This window comes from Dasypus novemcinctus, chromosome 14 (genome assembly GCF_030445035.2).
Source record: "Dasypus novemcinctus isolate mDasNov1 chromosome 14, mDasNov1.1.hap2, whole genome shotgun sequence".
Lineage (NCBI taxonomy): Eukaryota > Metazoa > Chordata > Mammalia > Cingulata > Dasypodidae > Dasypus > Dasypus novemcinctus.
Window position 1 is genome coordinate 88523438 of NC_080686.1, and position 17923 is coordinate 88541360.

The 17923-nt window shown below is 47.8% G+C and overlaps 1 protein-coding gene across 3 annotated transcripts; it reads left to right on the forward strand.

Annotated features, from left to right (window-relative positions):
• Positions 1-695: 695 nt before the first annotated feature.
• Positions 696-6817, forward strand: ZNF572 (zinc finger protein 572). Of its 3 annotated transcripts, none has more exons than XM_058276027.2 (3): positions 696-725; positions 3079-3191; positions 3828-5590. In XM_058276027.2, the coding sequence occupies exons 2-3, from the start codon at positions 3101-3103 to the stop codon at positions 5279-5281; spliced, it is 1545 nt and encodes a 514-aa protein (XP_058132010.1). In that variant the 5' UTR covers positions 696-725; positions 3079-3100; the 3' UTR covers positions 5282-5590. The 3 variants fall into 3 exon arrangements, with proteins under 3 accessions (XP_058132010.1, XP_071064122.1, XP_012378575.2); XM_071208021.1 differs by having other exon boundaries at positions 697-725; positions 2968-3191; XM_012523121.4 differs by lacking the exon at positions 696-725 and adding an exon at positions 754-862 and having other exon boundaries at positions 3828-6817.
• Positions 6818-17923: the final 11106 nt, after the last annotated feature.

The following is a 17923-nucleotide window of genomic DNA, read 5'->3' on the forward strand; positions in this document are numbered from 1 at the left end:
TTGTTGTTGTTGTTGCAGGAGAAATGGGTTAAAAAGTGAATGGAAAATGATGAAATGGAAACTGTGTGTGTAAGAAAAAAGTTGAGAATATTTTGGGTGGGGCTGGGGGAGTTGAGCGAAAGGGTAGTTGATAGTGTAAAGTTACCAAGAAGGTGGGAAGGAAAGAGTGAGTACAAGTGAAGGGATTGTTTTAAATGGGAAGGACAGATCCTTTTTCGTAATAGGAGAGGTGCTGACTTAAGTAGCTCTGGATGTTATGGGGAGGTGAAGGGATTGGTTTTCATTTTCTCTGTAGAGGAGAGGAGAGATTAACTGCCTTTTCAAGTATTAATAACAATGCCTTGAAACAAATTGTTTCATATGTCAATGAAAGCCTTAGCTCTCCAACTGTTTCACAGATAAATACATAACCATGTTCACAGCAGTTGAAACAGAAGTAACAGGTGCTTAATAATTACTTGGCTTTGCTTTTAAAAATGATGATAATAAAGATGTCAGGGAAAAGCACCAGCTTCATTTAGGCTCCTGTCATAAGGTGCCTGACAAGAGTGAAGAATGAAATCTAAACACAAGTCTTGGGACGCTAGCAAAGCCAATGAATCACAAACAGCACAAGGTAGGGAAATCCACCAGCGCCTGCCTCTTGTCCGGGATCCTAAGGGTTAAGATCAACGAGAGTGGCCATCGCTGTTCCCAGAGAGGCTCGGGCAAAGCCCGTCGGGAAGGTAGGTTAAATTCCTAGTTCTGTCCTCCGGGTTTGAGAGTTTTTGACCCTGGTTGGAGTCAGGAGTGGGGTTTTATTCCTCCGGGACTGCTGGGCCTGTTGGGTGCGCAGGGCGCCTTGGGTGTAACCCCCAGAACAGTGAGTCCTTCTTGTGGGGAAGGAGCAGAGGGCTGCGGGCAGGAGGTGCGGGCTCGGCCCCGCCCAGGCCACCGGGTGCGTCCGGGAGAGAGATGCTGCGGCTGCGAGGGGCGGAGGACCAGTATCTCCAGCAGGACCGGCCGCCTGCGCCTCTCGCGCTTGCGAGGTTCCTTAAAGATCTTGACTGCTGGACTTCATGCGGTCTCCTGGAACTTTATCCGGCAGTGCACACCAAGCTCTGACAACGATTATGAAAGCTAAGCTTCAGGCAGTGCATTTCTCGGGAAGCTCTTTCTGAGCCAGAGCACGGCCCCATCCCATCACCTGTTTACACTCGAAAAGTGAAAGTAGCCCTTCTCTGTAGAATGACATCTTAAGTCGCCTTTTAATACCCATTTGTGGCTCTAAGTTTGCTGCCGTTTTGTTTAACCAGTGTTCATTAGGGCTCGTCCACTACCAAAATTATTAGTATCTTAGACAGACAGCCGGGCAAATGATAACATGGGAATCTGTTATCCATTCTCGTGCTTTCTTTGTATGCCATACACACACACTCAAACACTACGGTGATATTTGTAATTTAGATTGTTCCTCATAACCAAACCCCATCTTGCTGGGTGTGCTTAGGGAATGCAAAATCATTTTCTTTTTCCAAAAATCCATCAATATATTCCAAAATAAAGGTACTCTGTCAATCATCTGCAGTTTGGAATTATGCTCAACTCTGCTTCCTGATGTAGTGTACCGTAACAGATAAGAATATGGATGTCAGAGTCCAAACAGTCTTGGGGCTGAATTCTGCTCTCCCACTTACTGGTTGGAACTTTCTTAATATCTTTGGTTGCTCGTCTATAAAATGCTAATGATTGTTCTTACACGTCACGTGGCTCTTGTGAGGATTAAATGAGATATAGTGTGTGTAAATTATCTAGTTTATTGCCTGGTGCATAATAAGCAAGTAAGACAGTGAAAGTTATAAGTATACCATTTTTGTTTGTTTTTCATATGAGTATCTTTGTTATCCTTCTTTTAGGCTATTCCTCTCAAATTATGCTATTTTTAATATCCTAAAATAAGTGTCAAGCCCGTATATAATTGCCTTCCAGTGGTAGGTCACATTTTCTGGTCCCTTAAAGTAGGCCAGGGATTGTAGCTGGCTCTAGAAGATAAAAGGCCAAAATGGATGTTGTAATTATGATAGATTTAGGGAGTAAGAGGCAAAGAAGGAAGGAGTCCCTCTTTAACCTCTGTTTTATATTATGGTATTATTGGGGATAATTATTCCTATTCTTTGTCGCAATTTCTCGTCACTGATTATGTAAATCTTTTTTTTAAAGATTTATTTAAATTTATCTCCCTCCCCCCTCCCCCCCCTCCCCCCCTCCCCTCCATTGTTCACACGCTCTCTGCTCTCCGTGTCTCCTTGTTTTCTTTTCAGGAGGCACTGGGAACCAAATATGGGACCTCCCGTGTGGGAGGGAGGCACCTAATCCCCTGAGTCACATCTGCTCCCTGCTTGTTGTGTCTCTCCTTATGTCTCCTCCATTGTGTCAGCCTGTCACCTTGTTTGTCCTCTTTAGGAGGCATCAGGAACCGAACCCAGGACCTCCCATGTGATATGTGGGTACCCAAGGGCTTGAGCCACATCTGTTTCCCATGATCATATAAATCTTAACTCTTCTTTCGAAAATTACTTCAAAGTTTTCTTCCTTCTGTAAAGGATCAAGTTATTCTTTCCAAACTAAACAGGGTGCTTTCTCTTCTCTTTCTTTGCTAAACTTCTTGACATATATTTATTCTAAGATTCATCTTAGGCTTTAATGATTCCTTGAAATCTTCATAAGTTTTATTATTGGTGCCTTCTCCAAAAAACTACTTTGGTTTTTCAATTCAAAGAACATTCCAGTGTTTCTAAGCCATGGGTGAATAGTGAGTATTAGTTTTCATTTTATTTTTTGAAACCAGACCTTTAATATGAAAATTTAATTCTTTATTGTCTTTCCTTAGAAAAAGTAAATTGGGTTAACCCTTAATTCTAAACACATGCATTTGAGATAAGATCTTCTGAAAGTGCTTCTAATGACCAAATTTCTTATTTTCCATAGGGGGTCCAGAATATCCTATACCTACAGTTGTAATATTGCAACAGTTGGGAAGGAAAGAGAAGGAGTAAACTTTAGTAAATGCCTCCAAACATGACCTGCTTCCTTCTACAGGATATCTGACCTCTAACCTGGCATGAACATTGTAATGGAGGAAAAGAAGGAACTCTTAGTCCCAGAATCGAATGACTTCAAGAAGAGGAAGAGTTTGAAAAGCTCTTATACAGGTGAGGGAACAGGAAGATGCTCTGACTGTATTGGAAATTCTGTATAAGATGTGTAAGCTATGGAGTAGTGTAGAAAGAATAAGACATTAGAAAGAGACAAACCTTAATTTGATTTCCAGCCCTGTCCTTTACAAGCTGTGTTAACTCATTCAGCCTGTTTTCTCATCTTTAAGGAAAAAAGCAATAATATCTGCCTAACATACTTTTTAGGACTAATGAGATACCATATACAATGCTACTATTCTTAATAAAAAGTGGCTATCTTGTGTCCTACCTCAGATGGGCTCCTACTCAATTTTTCCCCTACTCATATCCCTCCCCTCATTTTTTTTTTTTATTTTTTAGTCTTCTAGAAAAAAGTTTACTGCAACTTCTTTTTAGATTGATAGTTTCCCTGGCAGTTGCTGACACCTGTTGAAATACTTCATTAACATTGATATTAAGTTCAAAAAATTCACCATAAAAATGTTTTAAGTGGTACACAGAGTATAAGTAAAACTAGCTTGGAAAACTTTTGATAATGAAATAATTTATTGGTTTTACTTTGCTATTCTCTCTTTTCCACAGCATTTCAGAATTTTCTATAACCTGGCAGAGACTAGGGAATACATTAAGAATAATTGTTTATTCTTTCAGGAGATGAGAGTAAGAATAATTTGGAAGCTGTACAACATAGTAACCTTAAGGCAGATAAACTTAAAGACAGAGTCTCACAATGTTCTAAAACAGATGGCCCACAAATTTCTAAGCATGAGGATACAAAAGAGACACCATTGGCATGGTGCAAAGGAGATGAAATTTGGTGTCATGTTTCCTGTGAGAATGATGGCAAGTTAAAGAATCAGTGGGGGAGTTCTAAAGGAAAAGAGGAGGAAAACTGTAATCACTGGGAATGGGACCTAGAAGAACATGTCTGTGCCTCTATCCAGCAGAATTCATCCTCTCCCAACAAATCTTACAAGTGTTCTGAATGTTGGAAAAGCTTCAGTAATAGTTCTCATCTGCGTACTCACCAGAGGACTCACTCAGGAGAAAAGCCTTATAAATGCTCTAAGTGTGGGAAATGCTTTGGTAACAGCTCTCATCTGATTCAGCATCTGAGAACACACACAGGAGAGAAGCCCTACCAGTGTGGGGAATGCGGGAAAAGCTTCAGTAATACTTCCCATCTTATTATCCATGAGAGAACTCATACAGGTGAGAAACCTTATAAATGTCCTGACTGTGGGAAGTGTTTCAGTAGCAGCTCTCACCTTATTCAGCATCACAGGTCACATACAGGTGAAAAGCCATATGAATGCCCTGCATGTGGGAAATGCTTCAGCCACAGCTATGTTCTAATAGAACATCAAAGAACTCACACAGGAGAAAAACCTTATAAGTGCCCTGACTGTGGGAAGAGTTTTAGTCAGAGTTCCAGCCTGATTCGCCACCAGCGGACACACACAGGTGAGAAGCCCTACAAGTGTGTAGAATGTGGAAAAAGCTTTGGTTGTAATTCTACTCTAATAAAGCATCAAAGAATACATACTGGAGAAAAGCCCTGTCAGTGCCCAGAATGTGGAAAGAATTTCAGTTGGAGTTCAAACCTTATTTCACACCAGAAAACACACACGGGAGAGAAATCATATGAAAGTTCTGAACATGAAGAGAGTTTGAATCAGAAGTGGAATGGGCTAGAAGAATGCAGAATCCATCCGGGAGAAAAACCATATAAATGTTGTGAATGTGGGAAGAGTTTTGGCCTTAGCTCCCATCTCATTAGACATCAGAGAACACATACAGGAGAAAAACCTTACAGGTGTTCTGAATGTTGGAAAACCTTTAGTCAGAGTTCCACTCTGGTGATTCACCAAAGGACACATACAGGAGAGAAACCTTATAAATGTCCTGATTGTGGTGAATGCTTCAGTCAAAGCTTTAACCTTATCAGACACCGGAGGACCCACGTGGGAGAAAAGCCTTACAAATGTACTGACTGTGAGAAATGCTTCAGTAGAAGTGCCTACCTCAATCACCATCGGAAAATTCACTTCAAAAGGTCTTTTGAACCTCCTGAAGTTGAAGGTTTTCCTCATGAATGGACTTGAAAAACCTGTTCAGAGGTAATGGCCCTCACCCCTTCATTTTCAGTTCCAAATTCATCTTCTTCTTAAATCCCAAAGCCATTACAATTAAGGTGTTCCATGATCATTGTGCTACAGTCTTTCTTTGGGGTGTTTACCAAAATGTCTGGGAAAAGTTAACCTCCCAGTTTAGAGGCTAGGGAGACCCAGATTACCAGGGGAGATACATCAAGGTTGGAGTAAAAGAAGACTGTTTTTAAGGTAAAACAGGAATAGCTTCTAAGAAGATGTAAAGAATAATCCTGAAAAAAAAAAAAAAAAAAAAAAGAATAATCCTGGGAATAACTAAAAGGACACCTGGGATTTCCATTAAATTATCCTACTTTTTCTCTTATTGGGTAGGGATAGATGAATACTATCCTCAAGAGGTTACCCAGAGAAAGATTCTTTTTGAACAATGTGTTTTCCTCCTGTTTTGTTGGAAGAAATTTTTATGTATTTTTTCCAAATGCATTTTGATTCACTGAAAATTAACTTTTGTAGCATCTAGAATTGCACCATGCAATATGATTGCCACTAGTCACATGTGGCTATTTAAATTTAAATTGATAGTAGTCAAATTGAATAACATCTAAAATTCAATTCCTTAATTTTACAGGCCCATACCAAGTGCTCAATAGCCATATGTGACTGGTGGCTTCTGTATTGAACATCTTCATAGAAAGTTCTTTCTTTCAAAATCATTACTCTCAACATACTCATAAATATTTCCTATAAGACAATAGGGAATGTGCTCTGGGGTTTCTGCAATATAGAGTAAAAATGGTATAACATTTTGAAGACACCGGATCAAGAAATTGGCTGTTTTAATTTATGTTCAACTACCTGGGTTATCCAGTGATGTGATCCTACTGTCTCTTGGTCAAAGCAAGATTAGGAGGTAGGATTTCTGAATTCTGTTCTTAACTTTTTGGCAAATAGTCCTTTCCCGTGAGTTTTTCCATAATATGATTTCTTGTCAAATAAAGAACTAGGTTCTTTTTCTAATTAAGCTGCTGATACTGAGAAGTGTCCAGGGACAGTTTGCTATAGGAGACCAAGATTCCTTAGTTCCAGTCTTGGCAGTTTTCTTTTGCCTTTGGACTTACTTTGTATGTGAATCTAATAATTGAAACCTTACCTTTCTACCTTGGGAAATGATATTGTTAAAATATTAAATATTTAATTACCTTTCCCTATTTTTTTTACTGCTAAAGCAAAGAGTAAATGTGCAGGAAAGTCAAGAATCCTGAGATGCCAAAGATTTCATCTCAGTTTTTGGATTCAAAATACATTTTATGAAGAATATGATAGAGATATATGTTAGGAATGTGGAGCCAAGAAAGGGCCAATTGTAACTGCTGCAAAAGGCTGCAGTTGGTGGGTAACTTGAGTTACATGGGGATTATGTCTTCTTTCATGACTTTGCTGCACCTGATACTGGCAAGGCAATGATGTCTTTTTGTATTATGTGATTAAAAGTACAGCAGAAGTTAAACAAATAAAGGTATTTAAGAAGTATTTGGGGGTGATTTTCTTCTTTGAAAATGGGGAAAACCTGACTAGGCATCCTTGTCTTTTATGTGATCCCAACCTAAGCATCTTTATATCTTTGTTATATACTGTTGCCGCCTTTCTCCACCCCTCCTCCCCTTCCAGCCCCCGCCGTCCTTCCCGCCAGTCCTGCCCATATTGCCAACCCACAATCTGCCCTCTTCCCCAGTAACTGCTTACCTCAGGTCTATCCATCAGCTTCAGCCTGTCCACAGCCGCCCCTTAGCCAACCCTCCCTTCATCACGCCCCTCCCTCTACCCAACCCTATATAGCTAGGTGTACTTCCGTGGTAAAGCAGACCTGTTCTTGCGCTCAAGCGGTCTCCGTTGTTTTTCCCCAACCGCGCGTCCCCCACGCCTGGAGAACCGGTGCTCCCTCTTGGGGCACCCCCCGCCGGCTGATCGGCAGGAGCAAGCCCCCCCGACTCTTGGGCCTGAGCGAGGACGAAACCCCCACGCTCTGCTACAACTGGCGCCCAACGTGGCAGCTCCTCCCCCGGCCCCTCTCTGCTGCTGCTGCTGCTGTGATCGTCCTCCTCTCCAGGTAGGGACCCCTCGCCCGGACGAGCCCCAAGGGACCCCTCGCCATCGTCCCGTCCCAATCCCGTCATGGGCGCCTCTTTGTCATTGTGTCAGGCGCCGCAAGTCAGGGCCCTCGCTGCCCTGCTCGATGCCAATGGAGTCCGCGTCTCCTTGCGGCAGCTCCAAAAGTACTGGGATCTCTTGCTCCCTTTTAATCCGTGGCTCACCACCTGCCAACTCTGGAGCCCGGACACCTATTTGCGACTCATAGATCGAGTCACCTCCGCCATGGAGCACGAGAAACGCACCTTCCCAACAGGCCTCTTACCCGTTCTCGTTGCCATTCGCGCTTGTCTCCTTGGCGCCCCGACCAAGGCCGTTTATGAAGCTTCTCCCAAACGGCCTCTAGACTGTGATCCCGATGAGTCCGCCGACAGACTCTCCGTCTAACCAACTTGCTGCTGCTCTTGAGCGCAAACCTCCCCGCCCGAGCTCCCCGCAGCAGACAGAAACCACTCCTGCCACTCCCCAAGATGGCGGACTTCCGCCTTCTTCCCCCACTTCTGCCCAAGATGGCACACATCTGGCTTCTTCTCCGCCAGTATCCTCCTCCTCCCACCTCTACCCACCTCTTCCTGCCCAGTCAGCATCCGGTTCGGGCCCGGAAACTGCAGGGTCGCCATCTTCCGCTAAACCGGAAGCGCCCCCCGCGCCATTTTGTCCGCCGCCGGATGTAGCTGCTCCGCCATCTTGGCCAGCGCCCGGAAGGGTCCTGCCGCCATTTTGTTGTCGCCCGGAAGCCGCTAAGCCGCCATTTTCTCACCCGTGTTCCGCTTATCCCTTGCCACCGCCTTACGGCAATAGCCCTTCACCTGCCTTGGCTGCTCCATCGGCCCCCGGTGCCACGCCTCCTCAAACCCCTCAGCTGTATCCGCTAAATCCGCAGCCCACGCCGCAGCGACCCCAAACTTGGCTACCCTTTACAGCGGAAGAGGTCAGGACCCTCCGCAAAGCTGTAAAGGAAGACGGGATTGGCAGCCCTTATGCGCAGCAACTACTTGAGGAGTTAGGGACCCAACTCGTTCTCCCATATGACTGGATTGCACTAGCCCATGCCATCCTGACGCCGGGTCAATTTATTGAATGGTGCGCCCATTATCAAGCGGCTGTTGACCAGCAAATCGTGGAGAATGCCCAGGCCGGCGTCCTCGATCCCTCCGATGCATACACGGGCACCAACAATTATGCAAACCCTCGTTCTTATCTCGAAATTGACCCAGGGTTTTGGCACCGGGTAAAGGTCCTCGTCCAGCGGTCATTCTCTCTAGTTTCCACCAAGCAGCCCACCAAGCTCGCGCAGCTGCTTCAGGACTCCAATGAGACCTTCCCAGCATTTGTTGCCCGCATCCTGGAAGCTTGTCAGCGGAAAATTTCCAGCGAGGATGCCCAATTTGCGTTAGCCAAAGAGTTAGTCATTGACAGGTGCCTTGCGCCATTCCGGGCCATAATCCTTCCCATACACGACAAAGCTCTGCACGAATGGGTCCTTGCTTGCCGTGACGTCGACCCACAAGTCAAAACACTCACCACTGCCTTTGCCTCTGCCATGGCTGTTTCATCCAGCCCCACTTCCGTCTGCTTTCGGTGCGGCCAGCCTGGCCACTTCGTCCACGAGTGCTCCCAGCCAGGCCCAGCGCCTCGCTCAGACCTGCCGATGCGATGGCCAAGGGGCCCTTCTACGCCGTGTCCGCGTTGTGGGAAAGGTTATCACTGGGCCCGCGACTGCTGTTCCGCCCAAGGTTCCCAGCAGCCTTTAAACTTCCATCGGGGCAGGCCTCAGCCCCACTCCCAAGAGGCCCCCAGAAAAATTCCCAAGCCATAATGTGGACAATGCCCATCACACGCCGCCAGAAACCCTCATTAGAGCTTAAGATTAATGGGCAATGGCTTGATGGGCTTCTGGATTCTGGCGCTGAAGTCTCCTGTGTTCCCTTCGAAATCACCGCATTCAATCACTGGCCCCTCGAAACCGGCCCTCAAGTCATCGGCGCCACAGGAGCCGCTGCCTCCTGGAAAACATCCCAGCCTCTGCATTGGAGCGACCGAGAAGGCCACGAAGGCCAAATTCGTCCACTCGTCCTTTCGTCAGTCCAGACCATCTTATGGGGGAGAGATGTTCTCAGCCAGTTAAAGGCCCGAATCACCACAGAAGCCTTCTCAGCTGCGCTGCCCCCCCCCCCCTTCTAGGGGCCACTGCTCCCATCTCAAAACCTGACCCTATCCCTCTGGAATGGGACACAGAGGAGCCCATCTGGGTCGAGCAGTGGCCCTTGCCAGCTCACAAATTGCAGGCTCTCTCTGCCCTCGTCAAAGAGCAGCTACAGGCAGGGCATATAGAGCCGTCCACTAGTCCCTACAATTCACCGGTCTTTGTCATTAGCAAAAAGAACACCAGCAAATACCGCCTTCTCCACGACCTCCGTGAGATCAACAAACATATTAAGCCAATGGGATCACCTCAGCCAGGATGCCCGCATCCCACCGCATTCCCCCAGCATTTTCATGCGGCGACGATCGACATCAAGGACTGCTTTTTCTCTATTCCTCTTCACCCCCGGGACTGTCTGAGATTCGCGTTCACGGTTCCACGCATCAACAACCAAGGCGCAGCTCAGCGATTTCAATGGCGAGTATTGCCTCAAGGCATGTGCAACAGCCCGACTATGTGCCAACTGTATGTCAACCATGCTGTTGAGCCGCTGCGCTCCAAGTTCAATCCGGAGCACACATACATTCTCCACTACATGGACGACCTCCTTTTAGCAGCGAGCTCCAGTGCGCTCCTCAATGATCTGCTCTCGGCAATAATAACAAACCTCTCCAGCCTCGGGCTTACTGTGCAGTCTGACAAAATAAACCTCCAGCCTCCTTTCCAATTTTTAGGCTTTCATTTTCATCGGCTTATCCAGCCCACAAGCCCAAAAATCCACCTCTCTCTGAAGATGACATTAACTGAGCTCCAACAGCTCTGCGGGCAAATCAATTGGCTTCGCTCGGCGCTTCCCATCACAACAGCGCAAATGCAGCCTCTCTTCGAGCTTTTGCAGACAAGGGACAGCCCTCCAACGGCGACCACTCGCAGCATCAGCATCACTCCAGAGGCTCGAGAAGCCGTCCAAAGAGTCAGCACCGCCCTGCAACAGTGTCGCCTGGAGCGGTTCTCCCCCACCCTTCCAATCTTGGCTTTAGTTCTGCCAACGCCAATCACTCCCACAGGTCTCTTGTGGCAAGATGGCCCTCTCCTTTTTCTGCATATGTCAAAGAGCAAACTCCCAAAAATCTGCCCTTTTATAAGGGCCTGGATCACGTTGGCCACTGACTTAGTACTTCTCTCCATACAAACGTATGGCATCCCGCCACACACTATTGTTTGGCCTTTAGATGCCAAGGAAGTTACCTCCCTCATCATGAACAATGCCCAAATGCAGAGCCTGGTAGAGCTCTTTCGCGGCTCCTTTGACAACCACTATCCTCATCACCGATTGCTGCAGGGAATGTCTCAATTGGCGTTTTCCAACCCGTTCCGTCCATTGCCCGCACGGAACCCGATCCCTTCTGCTATCACTGCCTTCACAGATGCCTCAAAAACGGCGTTTGCTGCCATCATATACACTCCTGAGAATCCTGAGCCACGGCAACTGCTGTTCGCAAATGACTCTTCTGTTCAAGTGGGCGAGCTTCTAGCTGTCGCTGCAGTCCTCAATCTCCACCCAGACCAGCCTCTCAACATCTTTACTGACAGCCTATACACTCTTCAGGTGTGTCGCAGCCTCCCGCTTGCTACTTTCCTACCAGGTGACTCAAACATCGATCGGGCGCTCGCCTTCGTACAGCGACTGCTTGAGGCGAGGCAGCAGCCCTGGTTCATTGCTCATATCAGAAGCCATTCTGGCCTACCAGGACCGCTGGCTCAAGGGAATGACCTCGCTGATGCTTCTGTGTCAAGCCGTCAGGTAAACCCGGTCCTCCTACATGAAAACCCTGCCGACAGGCCGCGGCTTGGAGACTTTGTTAAGCCAAGCTCCTGCATTCCCAATTCCACTTCTCCACGCGGTCCATCCGGAAGCTCTTCCCAGACCTTCCCATTGAAACTTGCAAACACCTTGTGCACGCGTGCCGGACTTGCGCGCCATTGTTGCCACTTGGGCCTTTGCAGCCTCAGGGTGTTAACCCCCGCGGCCTCCGCCCCAACTCAAGGTGGCAATTAGATGTCACTCATGTCAGCGCCTTTGGCCACCTCAAATATCTTCATGTAGCAATTGACACCTTTTCGCATCTGTGCTATGCAGTCCCTCTTGCGGGAGAAAGTGCTAAACACTGCGTCCAGGCGCTTCGCCAAGCTATTTTGTTCATGGGAATTCCATGGGATCTCAAAACAGACAACGGACCAGCGTATCGCAGTGCCGCCTTCGCCAGCTTTGTGTAGATGTATCACATCACGCATCATTTTGGCATTCCATACAATCCACAGGGGCAAGGAATCGTCGAGCGCACTCACCAACAGCTCAAGCTACTTATTCAAAAAGAAAGGGCCTCTTCTCCCCACAAGGCCCCAGCCGACGTCATGACTGCCTGCCTCATTCATCACAATCTCCTAACCTTCGATGACCATGGACTCTCCCCCACCCATAAGCACTGGGGACCCATGTGGCAGCCCTCGCAAGTTCCCCTTGTCCATTGGAAAGACCCTGCCACAAATCGTTGGCAAGACCCAGCTCCCCTCCTAGCACAGGGGAGGGGCTTTGCTTGTGTCTTTCCAGAGTCTGAGCCGCAGCCGCTCTGGATTCCTGGGCGCTGCATCCGGCCTGCCACTGACCCACTAGTTCCACCGAACGATCAGCACCCTATGCCTTCGGTGAGAGATAACATTGACAGTGGATACGGCCCAGAGGTCGCCCCGTTCACCCGGATCCAGCACCAGCCATCATCAAGATGCCGCACCGTCAGATGATGCCTCGCAGCCGTTCTCTTCGTCCTGGCTTCCCTCGCTCTCCCAGCCGCTGCCAACCCGAGTCACCAGCCCTTCAATTGGACCCTCTCCCTCTGGCAACAAAAAAGGCTCCTCGCCTCGAACGTAACCGCCTCCGCCCCCTCTTTCACTACTGATGTCGCCAACCTCACTGGACGCACAAACCTTCCGTCTTATGAGTGGGGGGGACACAACCCCGCTGCCACAGGTTTCTACATGTGCCCATCCTCCGCCAGAGGATGCCATGACCCAACGCACTATTACTGTCCTTCCTGGGGGTGTGAAACCATCGCCCACGGATGGTCCAGCGCCCCTAACAAAGACCCATACCTCACTCTCCAGCGTAATGCTACTCGATGGAACACCATCACACTCACAGTCAAAGACCCCAACTCCGACCTCTGGTTACGAGGCCGCATGTGGGGAGCCCACCTGTATGCAGTAGGCTACGATTACGGCGCCATTATCACTATAAAAAAGGAGCCAATTCCCACACGTTCCACCCCAGTGGGCCCAAATCAGATTTTCAATCCTCCAAAGGCACAGCCCCCTTCTCTGCCCCGCTCCACCTCGCCCGCTCCTTCGCCCGGCACCCCCCTCGCCACTGCCTCCCTCAGCTCCCACAACCCCAAGACTCGCTTACCCCCTACTCTGTACCCCAGCCCCCTCCCGTCGCCACCCTTTTAGGTCTCGCTGGAGCAGGCACGGGGATCGCCGCCCTTGCCCTCCGGCAGGCGGTCGATCAAGATATTACCTATCTCTCTCCTCCCGTACCTGCTCCCATTCCTAGGCCCCCTTATCATTATCCTCTTAGCCCTCACTGTGGGCCCCTGGGCCATCAGAAGGATAGTCCACCTTGCCAAAGATCAAGTCAATGCAGTGTTCAGCTCCTTTGTACAAGTCCACTACCAACGCCTCGCCACCGCTGAGTCCCCCTCCAGCCGTCCACCTCGCCCCTTCCGCCCGCACCACCTACTCCAGACCGCACGCCTATAGCTTCTTGTCTTCCTCCCCTCACTTCTCCCCAACTGTTCCTCCCCCTCGGGCGGGGGGTCCGGGGACATCACGAGCCCGTTTCGCTGGCAAGGCTCGGCGTGCACCAGGCGCCGGCGTGCGCCGACCCTAATGGCGGGCACATGCGTCCTGGCCAGATGCTATGTCGTCCGCTCACGGCCAGCCGGTCCTCGTGGTCTCCCCCCACCCCTCGTCCTATTCCAGTACCCGTCCTTATAACCTCCTTTTCCTCCTCCTCCTCATAATCCTTGTCTTTTGTTGCTGCGCACACCGAGTTATTCACACCCACAGTGCGCACCAAAACTTGTTGCCTCTATTTCCTTTTAAAAACAAAAGGAGCAATTGTTGCCGCCTTTCTCCACCCCTCCTCCCCTTCCAGCCCCCGCCATCCTTCCCGCCAGTCCTGCCCATATTGCCAACCCACAATCTGCCCTCTTCCCCAGTAACTGCTTACCTCAGGTCTATCCATCAGCTTCAGCCTGTCCACAGCCGCCCCTTAGCCAACCCTCCCTTCATCACGCCCCTCCCTCTACCCAACCCTATATAGCTAAGTGTACTTCCGCGGTAAAGCAGACCTGTTCTTGCGCTCAAGCGGTCTCCGTGGTTTTTCCCCAACCGCGCGTCCCCCACGCCTGGAGAACCGGTGCTCCCTCTTGGAGCACCCCCCGCCGGTGGTTCGGCAGGAGCAAGCCCCCCCGACTCTTGGGCCTGAGCGAGGACGAAACCCTCTCGCTCAGCTACAATATACTATTACCCAAACTGTCTTACACTGTAGTATTTAAGGACAAGTTTTTATAGTATTCTTTACTGTATATAAGAGTTTGATTAATGTTTGATAATTAAATTTTGGGTTTTGCTTTTGAGGTTGAAAATCATTTTCAAGGTGCAAAATCATCAGTCATGTGATCTCTGGCAAGTTACTTAACCACTCTGAACCTTAGTTTCCTCATCTGTAAAGCAGAGATAATACCTATCTTTCAGGGTTGCTGTGAGAATTCAGTACATGTTTGCAAAGCTTCTAGCACAGTGCTTAAAATATAACAGGGTCCCAATATATGGCAGTCCATCATCATCATCATCATCATCATCATCACCATCACCATCATTACTATTATTTGAAACAAAGTGAAGAGTATGTGAAATATAAAAATAAGGGGGGTGGGGAGTACATGGGGACCTCATATTTTTTTAATGTAATATTTTTAAAAAATGAATTTAAAAAATTAATTAATTAAAAATAAAAAAAATAAAACAGTTACTATGGCCAAGAGATTTAAAATGAGTCCAGAAACCATTCAGGAAGTTTTTCTTATCAACCACCTAATCACAACTGCCAAAGTATGCATTAGCCACAAGCAACACATGTTTCTTAAAACCCTGAAGACATCTGCATACGATAAATGACAAGATGAAGAAACCAGTAAACTATCTAACCCGAAGGATATTTGGAGCATCCCAAATATCCACCAATTACAAACAGCGTATGTAATCTTTTTCTTTAAAAATCCTTGTGTGGAGGCAGCAAGACAGGACATGGTTTGGGTTGCTACCTGAATCTGTGCTCTTCAAATTGCATTTCCAAGACCCCCAATAAATACCTTTGTTGCTTTGCAACTCAATTTATTTCTCAGTTGCCATTACATGATGTCAGAAACAGGATCCGAAATTATCACCAACCTTACTCTGGAGCCACTGTTGGATTCTGCATGGTATGTGCAAGAGCTCCTTGCACTCTGCTGTCCCCCTGATGGCCCTGGGTTTCTGTTGGCGAGTCCTTTCAGTTCCAAACCTCCCTCTTTTTGGTTGAAGTTCTGGCCTTTTTTGGGGTGTCTTCTGCTAAAGGGCATTTGAACTTTTGTTCTTCTGGTTTGGGTTGGTGGCAGTAGTCCTTTTTTTTTTTTTGTCCCACATTTTATGATATACAAGGAACCGTTCCTTGTCTGATGAGTACTCACATGGTACTTTAAAACTCCCACTTTGGTATTGAGCTCTTTTTAGTGGAGGGACTCCTTCCTAACAATCAATTTGAGCAATCAAATAATTATTTTGGTGGGAATGGGTCAGGCACTTGAATGCTATTAGAGCACAAGTATCCTGTGAAAGGCACATTGTAAAATATCCACTTGTCCAAAACCCAGACAATTCCTCTCTGATTTAGGATTTAGGATTGCTCACAATCAGAACTAATTAAAATAGTGGGTTCTATTCATCTAAGAATTCTAATGGTGCACTGCCATCTGGCACACCAGCCAGTTTTGAGGCAGGTTAGATAGGGAAAGGGAGACTTGGGTCACCACTGGGCCCTGGCAGACAACATGGCTGGTAGACCACATGACCATGAGACCCCACCTGGAAACCTGAGGGATCCCCTGAGATCCCAGCCACGAGAATCTCATTTGGAATGAGAATCCTGTTCTGGGTCAAAGGAAAGTCCTGGATACTGTCAAAAGGCCTTAGCATTGGCCCCCTGAGAAATGACAGCGAACAACTGGGATCCCACCCCAGTGTCGTGAAGGTAGAGGAGGAAAGACTTTAAAAAGCCCCGACCGCAGGCCCCACGTGCAGCTCACACAGCAGTACACTGGTGGTCCATGCCTTGGACTGTGTACTCATTTTCTTATTTTTTAATAAACTCTTTTACTCCCTTGCCTACCCTATGGTATGTCCTTAAATCCCTTTATGCAACATAAGCCAAGAACCTAGAAACCCAGAAACCAGAGCCATCTGGTAACATCATTTGGTGAGCCAGGCCAGGACACAGGCAAGTGGTGCTCCCTGACCCCTGCCAGAGACTGGTGAGTTTTTAATGAAAGCCTGTCTGTGCCCTCTTGTGTTTTATTAGTGAGACCCCAAGATTACCCTGAGGCTGTTTGCCTATAAGCTGCAGAAGTCTCTGCTTTTAATGTGCCTCTTAATGTCGGCTTTAACTGTGGAACTCGGTCTCTGGGAATGGCCATGAGATAAACTTGTTCATGGCTATCTCCTAAACCCTCTGCAAAGGAGGCAAAAGAAAGGTCCGTCTTCAGTCACTTTCCTAGTGAGAAAGCCCTATTTGGGAGCTAAGGTCTGGGAACCCGGCCCTGACATCTTCCAAGACCGCTGGGACTCTGGGGATACCCAGAGGCATTAGGCTCCCAATCCCTGGAACGGGGACAACAAGCAGGACTCCCAGTCTCCAGGACGCTGGCTTGGCAAGAAATCCATTCAACCAGGTCTCACAGCGGCTTCTAATTAGGACAGCCTACCTACTGATAGTCCAAAAAGAGGCTAATCTTTTCCTGCCACACCACATGACTGCAGAATGGCCAAGAGTGGGCTCTCTATGGGACCCTACATTCTAGTTAAACCTTTGTAAAAAAGGAGAGGATAGACAGATCTGAGGGCCAGACACCATGTGGTCGTGTCTCCTTAAAGGGATGAGGCAATGCACTACCAAACCAGTCAAATAAATGCTCAGGGAAATTACTCAGAGGCAGAACCTAGAAACTCAGCCTTATTTCAAAGAAAGCTGGGAGAGGGAAGCGGACTTGGCCCAGTGGTTAGGGCATCTGTCTACCACATGGGAGGTCCGTGGTTCAAACCCCAGGCCTCCTTGACACGTGTGGAGCTGGCCCATGTGCAGTGCTGATGCGTGCAAGGAGTGCCCTGCCACGCAGGGGTGTCCCCTGCGTAGGGGAGCCCCACGCGCAAGGAGTGCGCCCCATAAGGAGAGCCGCCCAGCGCAAAAGAAAGTGCAGCCTGCCCAGGAATGGTGCTGAACACATGGAGAGCTGACACAACAAGATGACGCAACAAAAAAGAAATACAGATTCCCATGCCGCTGACAACAACAGAAGAGGACAAAGAAGAAGACGCAGCAAATAGACACAGAGAAGACAATGAGGATGGGGGAGGGGCAGAAGGAAGAGAAATAAATAAAATAAATAAAATAAAAAAGAAAGCTGGGAGAGGCAATAAAAATGCCTCTTGGTAGGTCCTAACTCTAGAGAAGGACAGATCCTCCTAGGAACTCCAGGCTGCCTCGGATATCCATAGGAAGCTGCAGAAACTTTCCCTGAGCCCCCAGACTTCCATTAACTCCCGTTTAGAAACAGCCTTTTCAGTTTTCAACAACTGAGACCATGTCACCAACATGGAGAGGGTGAGGAGGGGCAGTTGAAAGGCCTGGGACAGGCTCCCCTCTTAAGTGCCACTGTATTAGTCAGCCAAAGGGGTGCTAATGCAAAATACCAGAAATTGGTTGGTTTTTATAAAGGGTATTTATTTGGGGTAGGAGGTTACAGATACCAGGCGGTAAGCATAAGTTACTTCCCTCACCAAAGTCTATTTGGAGCAAGATGGCTGCCGACGTCTGTGAGCTTCAGGCTTCCTGGGTTCCTACGTTCCTGGGGCTTGCTTTTCTCTGGGTTCAAGGTTCCTTTTCTTTCTGGTGCTGGCTTTTCTTTCCTCTGGGTGCTGACTTCCTGGATCTTCAGCATCAAATTCTAACATCAGAAATCCCCAACTCT

What these genes read in the sequence shown, in the direction of transcription:
- ZNF572 (XM_058276027.2), top strand. Translation starts at nt 3,101, where the DNA reads ATGAACATTGTAATGGAGGAAAAGAAGGAACTCTTAGTCCCAGAATCG. An exon ending in TTTGAAAAGCTCTTATACAG is followed by an intron (nt 3,192 to 3,827) that starts GTGAGGGAACAG and finishes TTATTCTTTCAG; the next exon opens with GAGATGAGAGTAAGAATAAT.